This window comes from Dipodomys ordii, unplaced genomic scaffold (assembly GCF_000151885.1).
Source record: "Dipodomys ordii isolate 6190 unplaced genomic scaffold, Dord_2.0 Scaffold19, whole genome shotgun sequence".
NCBI lineage: Eukaryota > Metazoa > Chordata > Mammalia > Rodentia > Heteromyidae > Dipodomys > Dipodomys ordii.
In genome coordinates, this window is record NW_012267235.1 from 12,884,699 (window position 1) to 12,897,081 (window position 12,383).

General features: G+C 50.7%; 1 protein-coding gene across 3 annotated transcripts; it reads left to right on the forward strand.

The window, feature by feature from the left end:
- The first annotated feature begins 170 nt into the window (after positions 1 to 170).
- Arrb2 (arrestin, beta 2) lies at positions 171 to 9,734 on the forward strand. 3 transcript variants are annotated; one of them, XM_013013363.1, is made up of 15 exons: positions 171 to 327; positions 3,969 to 3,999; positions 4,633 to 4,693; positions 4,811 to 4,855; positions 5,289 to 5,485; positions 5,752 to 5,811; positions 6,095 to 6,162; positions 6,292 to 6,427; positions 6,631 to 6,715; positions 7,023 to 7,095; positions 7,379 to 7,516; positions 8,438 to 8,521; positions 8,625 to 8,704; positions 8,798 to 8,885; positions 9,183 to 9,734. In XM_013013363.1, the coding sequence occupies exons 1-15, from the start codon at positions 305 to 307 to the stop codon at positions 9,274 to 9,276; spliced, it is 1,263 nt and encodes a 420-aa protein (XP_012868817.1). In that variant the 5' UTR covers positions 171 to 304; the 3' UTR covers positions 9,277 to 9,734. The 3 variants fall into 3 exon arrangements, with proteins under 3 accessions (XP_012868817.1, XP_012868818.1, XP_012868819.1); XM_013013364.1 differs by having other exon boundaries at positions 8,831 to 8,885; XM_013013365.1 differs by lacking the exon at positions 3,969 to 3,999 and having other exon boundaries at positions 217 to 327; positions 8,831 to 8,885.
- Positions 9,735 to 12,383: the final 2,649 nt, after the last annotated feature.

A 12,383-nucleotide genomic window follows, 5' to 3' on the forward strand; every position in this document is an offset into this window, starting at 1 on the left:
GCCCCGCATTCCCGGCGCGTCCGGCGCCGACTTTTACCTGTACTTTCTGCACTCGGGGCGGCTCGTCGGGGAGAAGCACCTCCCCGGGACCGCTACCTCCGCGGCCCGGCTCCGCCCGGCTCCCTCCCCTCACCCCCGCCAAGGCCCCAAAGTAGAGGGAGTGAGCGAGAGAGTGAGAGGGGGGGGAGGAGAAAGAGCGAGGGTGCGCGTGCGCAGTGGCGTGGGGAGGAGCAGGGACCTGGCAGCGGGCTGGGAGGCTTGCGAGCCAGCCGCGATCCGGGCGGGCGGCGGGCGCGCGCGCACCATGGGGGAGAAACCCGGGACCAGGTAAGGGAGGTGGAACCACGCCGCGGGGCGCGGGCAGCGGCAGGCCACTGCGGGCGCTGGGGTGATGCCCAGGCAAGGGCACTGGGGAATCGGGGGGCTGGACGCCCGGATCCTTAGGGGGCAGCCATCCAGGGCCGCCAGCCCAGGTCCTTGAGGATAATGGGTGGTGGGGGCGCGTGCTCGGACTCCTGCAGAAGGCGAGGCCCGAAGGGGATCTGGAAGCCGGCGTTGGGGGTTCTCGTAGGAATAGAAGGGTGAGACAGCTGGGTTCTCCCTTGCAGGCTGCGATGCAGGGGCGGAGGAAGGAGCAGGTGGCTGACCCGAGGGACTGGGTACGGGGAGACTGGATGCTGGGAGGGCAGTCCCTCAGATCCGTGCCTAACCAATAGAAAGCCTCCTGCCCAGTACCCCACAGGCAGGCCTGGTGCCCCCACCTGTCCCGAGGGCCAGGTGGCTCTGGCTTCTAAACTTCTGCCTTCCTTTGGGGTTGCTAGGAGCAACAGCCTCATCTTGAAGAGAGTACAGTGCATAGCGACCCTCTCTGAAATTGGTCCCTATACCCCTCCTGGGGGGCTGGGGGTGGGGGAGGAGACAATATCTGCCCTGAGCACGCCTCCACTCCCCGGATGTTTTCTGTGCAATCGAGGCGCTTTCCTTCCACTGACACCCCGAGTTCTCTTTTTTGGTCTCCAGCAAGCTCAGCTTCCTGTTGTGACCCAACACCCCTTAGGGGAAAGGGGGTGAATGCCTTGAGTTCTAGGGGAATTCGAGCAAAAGAAGAAAAGGTTGTATCCCTCAACCCAGAGGTGATCAGGAATAGCGGCTTGGTCTTCAGTGTTCACTTGTTCAGCTGAACATCATTATCCATCCTACCCCCCCCAAATGCATGAGTAGGAGAACCCAGGTTTTTTAAGCTTCAAAATAACCAGTATGTAAGAAAAATAGAGGGAAGAGTGGCATCCTGGATGAGGATTTAAGCACCCCAGAAAAAGGCGAAGTAACTGAGTTGAGGAAGGCCCCCAATTTCCGTTCTGTGGGTCAGGGAGGGGGGACAGATGGACCAAAGAGAGCCTGCTGACTTGGCATAATTCTCTCCACCTCATCAAATTCTGGGCCACAGGAAATGGAGAGAATAGCAGGAAGTGCAAAGGGTATCTGTTTCAGTTGACACCCTCACCCCCCACACCCACTGGGCCTCCCCCTGGTCATTCCTATATTTTGCTTCTGTGTTCAGTCTGAATATGTGTACCCTGCTTCTCCTCCTTACACTAGCAAGAGGTGCTTGGGTTAGGATCCAGAGGACAGGTGCCCTGTAGTTCCAGGCTACACTATCCTTGGCCAATTCATTGTTGACTGTCAAAGCCCTCTTCCAGGGCTCCTAAGGGAAGGCAACACTTGGACAAAAAAGAAACCATGTTAGGCACCAGTGGCTCATGCCTGTAAACCTAGCTACTCAGGAAGTTGAGATCTGAGGATCTCAGTTCAAAGCTAGCCCAGCAGGAAACTCTGTGAGATTTTTATCTCCAATAAACCACTCAGAAAACCGGAAGTGGCACAGTGGCTCAAGTGGTAGAGCACTAACCTTGATCTGAATAGCTGAGGGACAGTGTTCGGGCCCAGAGTTCAAGCCCCATGACTGACAAAAAGAAAAGAAAAAGAAAATCAGAAGTAGAGGTTAGAGTCTGGCAATTATCCAAAAGATGGGACAAAAGGTTGAGCATTTATTCCAGCTGCCACCATGCCCACATTCACACATCTATTTGTTAGGGATATTCAGGAGGTTGCCTGATCCTTTAGCATGGTATATCTAGACAGACTCCAGGAACGAAGGGACAAGTAGAGTTGTAGCAGAATCCAGGGTGATAGAGTTGGACAGTTAGTGATTTTGGGTTTTGTTACCTGTGGATCCTTTCCAGTATTGGAAGGAATAGAATGGGTGCTTCAGAGAAGAGACATTTCCTTACCCTCTTACAAACAGGTAGAGTCTAGCCTTAGATTGTTTTTAACACCTGGGTAGAAAATCAACTGGATAACCATGTTGATACCCGTTGCAGAGGACAGTGTGTACATTTAGTGATTAAGAGCAGGAACTTAGACCTGGACTGCCTCAGTTTGTATCTTGAGTTCCACCAGTTTCACTCTGTGACCTTAGACAATATTCTTGATTTCTCCATGCTTCAGTTTCCACACCTAAAATATGAGTATTAGGACAACCATCATTGGATTGTTGAGTATTAAATAAGGTAACTCACTTGAAACACTTGGAACAGTGCTGGACATTGATCGTGTACCAGTAAATGTTAAGTCAGCATTATCAGCTTTGTCATTTGGCTATGGTTTTTCAAAGCTACCTCAATGTACAAGGTCCACCAGGGCTGTCTATAGAGGGAGACAAATGAAACATAACTGCCCTTTCAGCTATCAAATCTCAAGTAAAATATAAACATGATATGACAGGAACACCCACTCCCTTAAAAAAAAAAAAAGGAGTGACTAGAATCTAGGTTGGCTCTACATCCAAAAGCAGGAGATATTTGATGCTTTTATAAACTGGTGAGGTTATTGGAGGTTAATAGATTGAGATCAAACTTGGGTAGTACTTATGACAGAAATTATTTGAGGAAGCTGGGCGCCGGTGGCTCACGCCTGTAATCCTAGCTACTCAGGAGGCTGAGGTCTGAGGATCAAGGTTCAAAGCCAGCCCCGGCAGGAAAGTTCGTGAGACTCTTATCTCCAATAAACTGCTAGAAAACCGGAAGTGGTGCTGTGGCTCAAACGGTAGAGTGCTCGCCTTGAGCTGAAGAGCACAAGGACAGTGCCCAAGCCCAGAGTTCAAGCCCCACGACAAAAAAAAAAAAAAAGAAATTATTTGAGGGGTAAAAGTCAAGGCCATTGCTCTTCCATGTACCCCAGCTGTCATTGAAACTGGAGGTCAGGTGGAAAGATAGTTAGATCTGACCTAGACATTGCAACCACCCCATTTAGGTCTGCTCTGGGAGGTGGAGGAACTTGCATGGTTCCTGGGGCAACAGGTGGCCATTACTGTGGAGGGGGACTAGTTTGGGTGGACCAAGAACAAGAGAGGCATTTGCCCTGACAAGTGACTTCAGGAAGTGTTGTATATGAAATGTGAGGGAGGGCTGGGAATGGGGCTTAGTGATACGTGAAGGAGGCCAGGTCCTGGAGGTTTATGCCTGTAATCTTAGCTACTCAGGAGGCTGAAATCTGAGGATCACAGTTCAAAGACAATCTGGGCAGGAAAGTCTGTAAAACTCTTTATCTCCACTTAATCAGCAAAAAGCCAGAAGTGGAGCTGTGTGGCTCAAGTGATTGAGCACTAGCTTTGAGCAAAGAAGTTCAGTTCAGGGAAAGCACCCAGGCCCTAAGTTCAGGCTCCAGTATTGGCAGGCGCGCGCGCGTGCGCACGCGCGCACACACACACACACACACACACACACACACGAAAGAAGAAAAAGAAGGAATGTAAGGGACCTTCTGGAAAGAAGCTGGGAGGGTGTAAAGCTTCAAACCAGGGATCCAGGATGAGTTCTGCTTCTAAAGTGGGAGGGGGTAAAGTCCTGGTGTGGGGTACCCTACTGAGTCTGAGGGAGGCAGTGGGGTCTCCCTTTCTGTTTTGTTAGGGTCTTCAAGAAGTCGAGCCCTAACTGCAAGGTGAGTCACCCATGGGGCTTACCCTTTGATCCTCCCTAGGCCCTACCAAAGCTCAGCCTGCCCCCAGATGAGACAGTCTCCAACCCCTAGCTCCCCACTTCCTGTGACAGCTAAGATCTCACTTCCTTCCCTCCTCAAGCCCCTTGCTGCAGAAGCAGCTCCTTCTGAGCCAGCCACAAATGGGGACAGGGCTAGATCCTTAACTGGAGGGAAGGGACTAGAAGCAAACCCTGTTCCTTATAACTTTCTTAGCAGCCTGGGGCTGGGAAAAGTTAACAGCCCCTTCCCCCTCCCCTAGGCTATGGCCTGTTTATACATGAGCCCCTGAGGGGACTTAGTAAGGCTGGCAGCTGCTAACCAGCTGGTCCAGCAGAATCATCCCTGAGGACACACACATCCACACACCCAATTGGTGAGTTGAGGTGTGAAGAGCATTAAGGGAGCAGCTAAAAATCCTAAATTTGGCTGGGTGGTCTGGAAAACCCCATCACCCTTACCTTTCAGTGCTACTGGAAAGATCTCCTTTCCCATAGTCCAATCGAGGGAACCCAAAGCAAGATAGCCGCTTACGAGGGCTCTGATCCCTGGTCACCATCCTCCCCAATCTTCCCTGTTAACTTTTGACACCCTCAGCTCACTGTGTACTTGGGCAAGCGGGATTTTGTAGATCATCTGGATAAAGTGGATCCTGTAGGTAAGTTTGCCCAGAAAGGAACAGCTTATCTCCAATGGGACGGGGTGGGGGTGGGGATGGGGGATGAAGTTCCTGGGCCCAGGATTGGGGAAATGAGCCCATATGCCCCTTCCCTAGATGGTGTGGTGCTGGTGGATCCTGACTACTTGAAGGACCGAAAAGGTACTGGCTTCTAGTCCAAGAACCTGAGGGGAGGGGGGAAGTGACATGGACCTGGTGCCCCAGAGAGATGGGGTACTGAGGCAGAAAGATTCAGGAATGTCTTGTGTTGCTTAAGGGAGGGGAGGGATCTGGAATAAGGTTACTCTTGCTTGCCTTCTTCTTCCTTCCTCCTTCTCTATCTTCCTTCTTTCCTCCCTCCTTCCTCCTCTTCCTTCATACCAATCCTGGGGTTTTTTCACTCTAGGCACTCTGCCACTTGAGCTACAGCTGCACTGTTCAGTGGTTAATCGGAAATAAGGATCCTATGGACTTTCCTAGCGTGGCTGGCCTCAAACTGTGGTCCTCAGATCTCAGCTTCCTGAGTAGCTAGGATTACAGGCATGAGTAACTAGCGCTTGGTTAAGAAGGCACTACTCTTGACCTCTTTTGCCAGTGTTTGTGACCCTCACCTGCGCCTTCCGCTATGGCCGAGAAGACCTGGATGTGCTGGGCTTGTCCTTCCGCAAAGACCTGTTCATCGCTACCTACCAGGCCTTCCCCCCAATGCCTAATCCACCCCGGCCCCCTACCCGCCTACAGGACCGGCTGCTGAGGAAACTGGGCCAGCATGCCCATCCCTTTTTTTTCACAGTGAGGATGTCTCCCACCCACCACAGTGCATGAAGTCTGGGGCTGGGTTGGGTTGAAGGGTATGAGCTACTTGTTATGGACAGACCTGGGAGGAAGTGAGGAAATGTCCCTAAATGTCCCTTCAAGGCAACCTCTTCCCTAGGATTCCTCCCCTGGCTTCTTCCTGTCTCATTTCCAAGTGCCCTTCTTCCAGCTCCTTAAACAGATTGGGAGGAGGATTTGGGATTTTCTGAAGGGACTCAAACCTCCCTTTTCTTCTGCCACAGATACCCCAGAATCTGCCCTGCTCGGTCACACTGCAGCCAGGACCAGAGGACACAGGAAAGGTATGGGGAGGAAGAATTTTGAAGTCACAGAAGCAGAACAGGGTTCAGCAGAAGCCTAAAGCTCAGCTGAGCTGGAGAGTGAACTGCAGGGGGTGGGCTGGAGACAGTGAGGTGTGATCTGTGGGTGGGGTCACTGCAAACACCTGAGGGCTCCCCCATGCACTGCCATGAGTAATTCTCTGTCCCAGCCTGAGTGGAGGGAAGGACAGAGGAAGGAAGGGGAGTGGTGGAGTTGGAAGCCCAAGCATTGGGTAAGATGTGACCTTTCTTCCCCCTTCCTGAGGCCTGCGGGGTAGACTTTGAGATTCGAGCCTTCTGTGCCAAATCACTAGAAGAGAAAAGCCACAAAAGGTGAGGGAAATAACTTCCTCTGATTTCGCCATTTCCTCCCTACTTGCTAGAATCTTAAGATCCTGGTGGGAGTTGAAGTCAGAATGCCTAGGAATTGAGCCCTACCTCTACCCCCAACCTCTCTCCTAGGAACTCTGTCCGACTAGTGATCCGAAAGGTGCAGTTTGCCCCAGAGAAACCCGGCCCCCAACCTTCAGCTGAAACCACACGCCACTTCCTCATGTCTGACCGATCCCTGCACCTTGAGGCCTCCCTGGACAAGGAGGTGGGGATCCAATGGGTGACACCTATGCCACAAGCAGGCCAGATCCTAGGGGGAGGGGAAAGCCTCAAATCAAGCAAGATGATAGTTTGCCTTGGTGGGTGTGGAATCACTATGGGCTTAAGCTAGTGGAATGGAACACCCCAAGAATGGGACCAGTTTAAAAAAAACAGTTCCAACAGTGACCCCTCCCCTCCCTTCAAAAGCTGTACTACCACGGGGAGCCCCTCAATGTCAATGTCCACGTCACTAACAACTCTGCCAAGACCGTCAAGAAGATCAGAGTCTCTGGTAGGAGGTGGGGGAGAAGGATAGGGGAGGGAGAGGGAGGGACCCCTGCATAAGTGACTACCACTGCAGTCTCAACTCAGACCATAACCCAGTATGTAAAACCTATGGAGAGATTTTAAGACTGTTCAAGAATGATATGCAGGCCCTGGCAATTACTGTGGGGAAGGCTGTGTGTCAGGGGTAGGAGGGAGGGGTGTGCGGGGTGTGTGTGGGGGGGTCAGGCTCCTATCATATAACTACAGGACCTAGAGTTAGCCCTGTGTAGTCTGTGCTCCATCTAGAGCTCTTTGATGCCCCTGTCCCACAGTGAGACAGTATGCCGACATCTGCCTCTTCAGCACTGCACAGTACAAATGTCCTGTGGCACAGCTTGAGCAGGAGTGAGTATTCCCAGAACTTGGGACAATTGCGGGTCCCAAGCTAAGGGGAGAATGTGAGGTGGTGGCTAGATTCCTCCCTGAGTGATTTCCCTTCCAAAGATGTCTCCCCTACAATCAGTTGGCTCTGAGCTACTAAGTATCCTTGAGTAGGCAGAGCCAAACCCTTGTAATCTCTGCCCCAGGGGCCATTGAGGGAGGTAATATTGTTTCCAGGTGGTAGGTTACCCCCTCACTCAGCCCAGCCCCTCCAAAAGTCTTGTCTAACTTGTCCCCAACCTCTCAGTGACCAGGTATCCCCCAGCTCCACATTCTGTAAGGTGTACACTATCACTCCGCTGCTCAGCGACAACCGGGAGAAGCGTGGCCTTGCGCTGGATGGGAAGCTCAAGCATGAAGACACCAACCTGGCTTCCAGCACTATGTGAGCCTGGGGCTGAGGCGGCTGAAGTGCCAAGGACATATCAGTGAACAGAAGAGACAGACTCACACATTGTAGAGGAGGGAGGCTAGACGATCAGATAAAAGTGGTAAAACATACAGAGGGCAGAGGAGTGGGGGGATGTTGATTTCCCTGGGTAGCCAGGGAAGGTGAATGATGAAGTCAGGAGGGATGTGTAGGGGAAGAAGGTTCCAGGAAGACAGACAGGATAAGCCCCTGAGGGGCTGAGGAATTGCAAGGGGCTATTGTGCAATTAGGCATGAGCAGCCCCAGAGGTCCAGACCTTCACAAGGGCTGGCTCTCGCCCCTCCTCATCTGATGCCATGATACTGGAAACAACTACACAATTGCAAAGCAGGCCTGGAGGCCAGCGTGGTGAGCAGGAACCACAGAGAAGTAGGAGGTGATGGAACAGCACGTATATGGCTGTCAGGTCAGGACTCAAGTGATGCTGCTACAGATGAGGCTCCAGGAGGTTCTGAACAGGGGAACCCCAAGGTGACCTCTACTGGCAGGGCTGCATTGCTGCTGTTTTAGAGCTCCAGGGTCTAGTGAGAGCTTGTAGTTGTTTTTTTTCTTTTTGCTAGTTCTAGATTTTGAACTCAGGACTAAAGCGCTCTAGCTTAGTTTTTTCCAATCAAGGCTGGTGCTTTACCACTTGAGCCACATCTCTGTTTCTGGCTTTTTGCTGGGTAATTGGAGATAATCTCATGGACTTCATTTGCCTTGTCTGGCTTTGAACCATAGTCCTCAGATTGCAGCCTCCCGAGTAGCTAAGATTACAGGCTTAAGCCACCAGTGCCTAGATGAGGTAGTCATCTTGCTCAGAATCCTGATGGGCGTCTCAGGGGAGAGCTGGTTGACAGAGGGAGCTGATTCAGGTCCCCTTGCCCCCAACTGCAGTGTGAAGGAGGGTGCCAACAAGGAGGTGCTGGGGATCCTGGTGTCCTATAGGGTCAAAGTGAAACTGGTGGTGTCTCGAGGCGGGTAAGTGTGATGGGAGAGCCAGCTGTGTGGGGGTGGGGGACCCACAGTGGTTCTGATTCCACCTAGTCCTTGTCATCTTCACGCAGCCTCTCCCCCTCCCCAGGGATGTCTCAGTGGAGCTGCCTTTTGTTCTAATGCACCCAAAGCCTCATGACCATATCACCCTTGTCAGACCCCAGACAGGTGAGCTTTCTACCCACCCCCAGCCCTGCAGGGGAGGCCGGAAGCAGGGCTAGTGGGCAAAAATAAATAAATAAATAACTCTGGTCCTTCCAGTGCCTGCCCACCCACCCTCTTCCCTTCCCCCAGCCGCTCTGGAGACAGACGTCCCTGTGGATACCAACCTCATTGAATTTGACACCAAGTAAGAAAGCACACCCTACCTTCCTACTTTGACCCTCTTTGGATAGATTCCAGTAACATTCAAATCCACTCTGCTACTTCCTGGAGAGTTTTGTTTCTTTGACGGGTCGGGGGCAGGGTGGTGATGTGTAAGGTCGGACCTAGCTTTATGAGACGACCCACTCCTGTTCTTTTTGTCTGCTTGCAACCCCCCCTGGATGCTTTTTGACCACACTTCTCTGTCCTCGGGATGAGGGTGGAGTGGGAGGCTGAACAGAAGTATCAGCTGCCTTCACCTCCCATCCTTTCTACCACCAAGCTATGCCACAGATGACGACATTGTGTTTGAGGACTTTGCCCGGCTTCGGCTGAAGGGGATGAAGGATGACGACTATGATGACCAGTTCTGCTAGGAAGGGGGGCTAGAAGAAGGGAGAAGATGGTGCTGGGAGAGGTAGGGGCAGGACCAAGATCCCACTGTGAGAGGGGTGGGGAGTTGTCCCATTTTTTTCCCCTCCTTCCTCTCCATCCAGCAGGTTCCTCAGCTAACCCCTCGGCTCCCTCCCCAAGATACACACTGGACTCATCGCTCATTCAAACTGGGCATTCATCTTTTGACTACACACAGCTCTGTTTCCCCCTTACACAGGATAGGGTGGCAGGCTGGGTTTACACCTAAATGTTTTACAGGGGGCCACTGAAAACAAGGATAGGAAATGGGGGAGAAAGAACCCCTACATTCACCCTCATGCCAGCACACCCCCTCCTGACACCATCTCTGCCTGCTATTCCTTCAACATGAGGCCTGGTGGGGACAAGGCCATTTCTTTGTTTCTGAACATACAGAAGAAAATAAACCTTTTAATAGGTATGAGTGTGTGTTGCTGTGTTTCTGTAGCATTTAAGATGTGTATAATGTTCATCGGGGCTTTTCTGTACCACAGGGCACCTGACACTGACTATCAATAAATGCTTATTGAATGATTGTGCAGTTGCCGGTGTTCTAAGGTAAACATTGAAACTTGATTTAGTCAGTCCACACTCAAGGGTACAACCACAAAGTAAATGTAAGCCATCGGCAGGAGGAATAACTAACTTCCCTGCACACGAGGTGCTCCCTGGAGTTGGGCAAAGCAGGCTATCACACATAACCTCACTGTGGCTTGACCCACTTGGGTTTGTTTCTACTGTTCTTTATGATTGCTCAAGCAGTGCACTGTTGGGACTCAGTGGAACCATATTTGCATGCCTCACCAGGCAGACGCTGCCAGAAGCCCAGGCCATGGGTAACCAGGAGTCATGCGTTGTCATGCTGCAGTAGGCCCAAGTTCTAGGACCAGTATCTTAAAGATGTTCCCATGACTTGTATTAAGACTGAGGCCAGGCACTGGTGGCTCACGCCTGTAATCCTAGCTACTCAGAAGGCTGAGATCTGAGAATTGTTCAAAACCAGCCCAGGTAGGAAAATCCATGAGAGTTAGCTGTAATCCACCAGAAAACCAGAAATGGTTGTGAAACTCAAAGTGGTAGAGCACTAGCCTTGAGCAAGAGCTCCAGGACAGCACCCATGCCATTAGTTCAAGCTCCAGAACTGACAATAATAATAATAATTTAAAGAAAAAAAATACAGGCCTGACCAAAGCTCCAGACTGGACAGGAAGGAGTTGGCAACACTTTAGTCAGGCCCTGTTGGGCCTACAGGTGATCTCTTTTTTAATTGTGCCAAGGGATTTTATCAGGTATTTGCCCCCTCTACCATTTGAGCTACACCTTCACATCTTTTTTTTGGGGGGGGTCCGGTTGTGGGACCTCAACTCTGGGCCTGGGCGCTGCCCCTCAGCTCTTCAGCTCAAGGCTAGCACTCTACCACTTGAGCACAGCACCACTTCCAGCTTTTTTTCTCTGCTTATGTGGTGCTGAGGAATCGAACCCAGGGCCTCATGCATGCAAGGCAAGCGCTCTACCACTGAGCCACCTTCCCAGCCCCAACCTTCGTATCTTTTTGGTGGTTAATTGCTGAGAAGAGATACATCTCTAGCAGCTGGCTTGGAACCTTGGTCCTCAGATCTCAGCCTCCTGAGTAGATAGGATTTAGGAGTGAGCCATCCATGCCCAATTCAATTACCCTTTCTTAACTCTCCTGTTCTCCATTTTTCTTAAGGTTCCATTTATTGCTCATTCCATGAGCAAATCTTGGTTTGAGCCTATGATGTGCCATAGGGAACAGAAATAAACATTGAGTCATTCTCTAGTTATTGAATTATGTTCCCTATGTCCCCAGAAGTATAGGAGCTATGAGAATGTGAGAGAGGGAATGTGACGAGGTTGCAGTTTGGGGACAGTTTCCATGGAGGAAATGACCTTTAACCAGGGAACTGAAAGATGAGTAAAACCTTGTTATAGGGATGAACATTCTGGACAATGGCAACACCGCACATGAAGGCCAAGAGGAACTCTAATATGGAGACCAGAGCCTGGGACAGCTAAGCAGAGGCAAAGTAGGGGGACAGCTCATATGGGCACTTAGTCTACACCAAGGCTCCTGAAATTTAATTTATTCATGACTTATCCACACTTTAAATGCTTCCAAAATACCAATGACCTTGCTTACCCTGCCACAGGGGCAATGTGTCCTGACCATGCTGGCTTGGTGAAATGGAACAACCATCCTTTCTAGAATCTTCCCCTCTAACAGCCTTGACTCCCATGGCCCCCACTCCTTGTCCTCTGAGCTGGCAGACTCAAACTTCTCTAGATGAATCAGAACCCCCAAGGAGGCAATACAGATCCAGATTCTGCTCTCCACTACCTGGATACCAAGTCAGAGGGTTGCAAGAACCATCTATGGATCTGGATGTAGCATTAACACACATTATGAGAATACTGCCTTCTTAAAAAAAAGCTTTTCATATTTTTATTGTTTTTTATGAAGGCAATACACATTGTTAAAAAAAAAAAAAAGAAAAAGACAAGCAGTCAACAACCCACCATCCCAGCTCCCCATTTCTCTTTCCCAGAGACAACCACTATCAGTCCCTGAGTTATCTTCCCAGAGATCCATTCTTCCTAATCCTCAAACATAAGTGAGTTTCTGGTATTCACTATCTTACCTTAAAAACAGGACAGCAGATTATAAACTCCTCTACACCTAGGTTTTTTCCCTTAATAGTGTTATCTAGAATAGCATTCTTTAAGTAGTACAGACGGATCCACTTTATTCGTTTTTTGTTTTGTTTTGTTTTATGTGGTTGTCAGACTTTAACTCTGGGGTTGGGCGCAGTCCCTCAGCTCTTCAGCTCAAGGAGAGCACTCTACCACTTGAGCCACAGCACCACTTTCGGTTTTCTGGTGGTTTATTGAAGTTAAGACTCTCATGGATTTTTCCTGCCCGAGATGGCTTTGAACCGTGATCCTCAGATCTCAGCCTCCTGGGTAGTTAGGATTACAGGCGTGAGCCACCAGTGCCTGCCTGGCTCCGCAAGTCCAGTAGACTCTTATTTCCAATTAACCACCAGAAAAC

What these genes read in the sequence shown, in the direction of transcription:
- Arrb2 (XM_013013363.1), top strand. Translation starts at nt 305, where the DNA reads ATGGGGGAGAAACCCGGGACCAG. An exon ending in AGGCCTCCCTGGACAAGGAG is followed by an intron (nt 6,428 to 6,630) that starts GTGGGGATCCAA and finishes TCCCTTCAAAAG; the next exon opens with CTGTACTACCACGGGGAGCC. An exon ending in CAAGAAGATCAGAGTCTCTG is followed by an intron (nt 6,716 to 7,022) that starts GTAGGAGGTGGG and finishes CCTGTCCCACAG; the next exon opens with TGAGACAGTATGCCGACATC.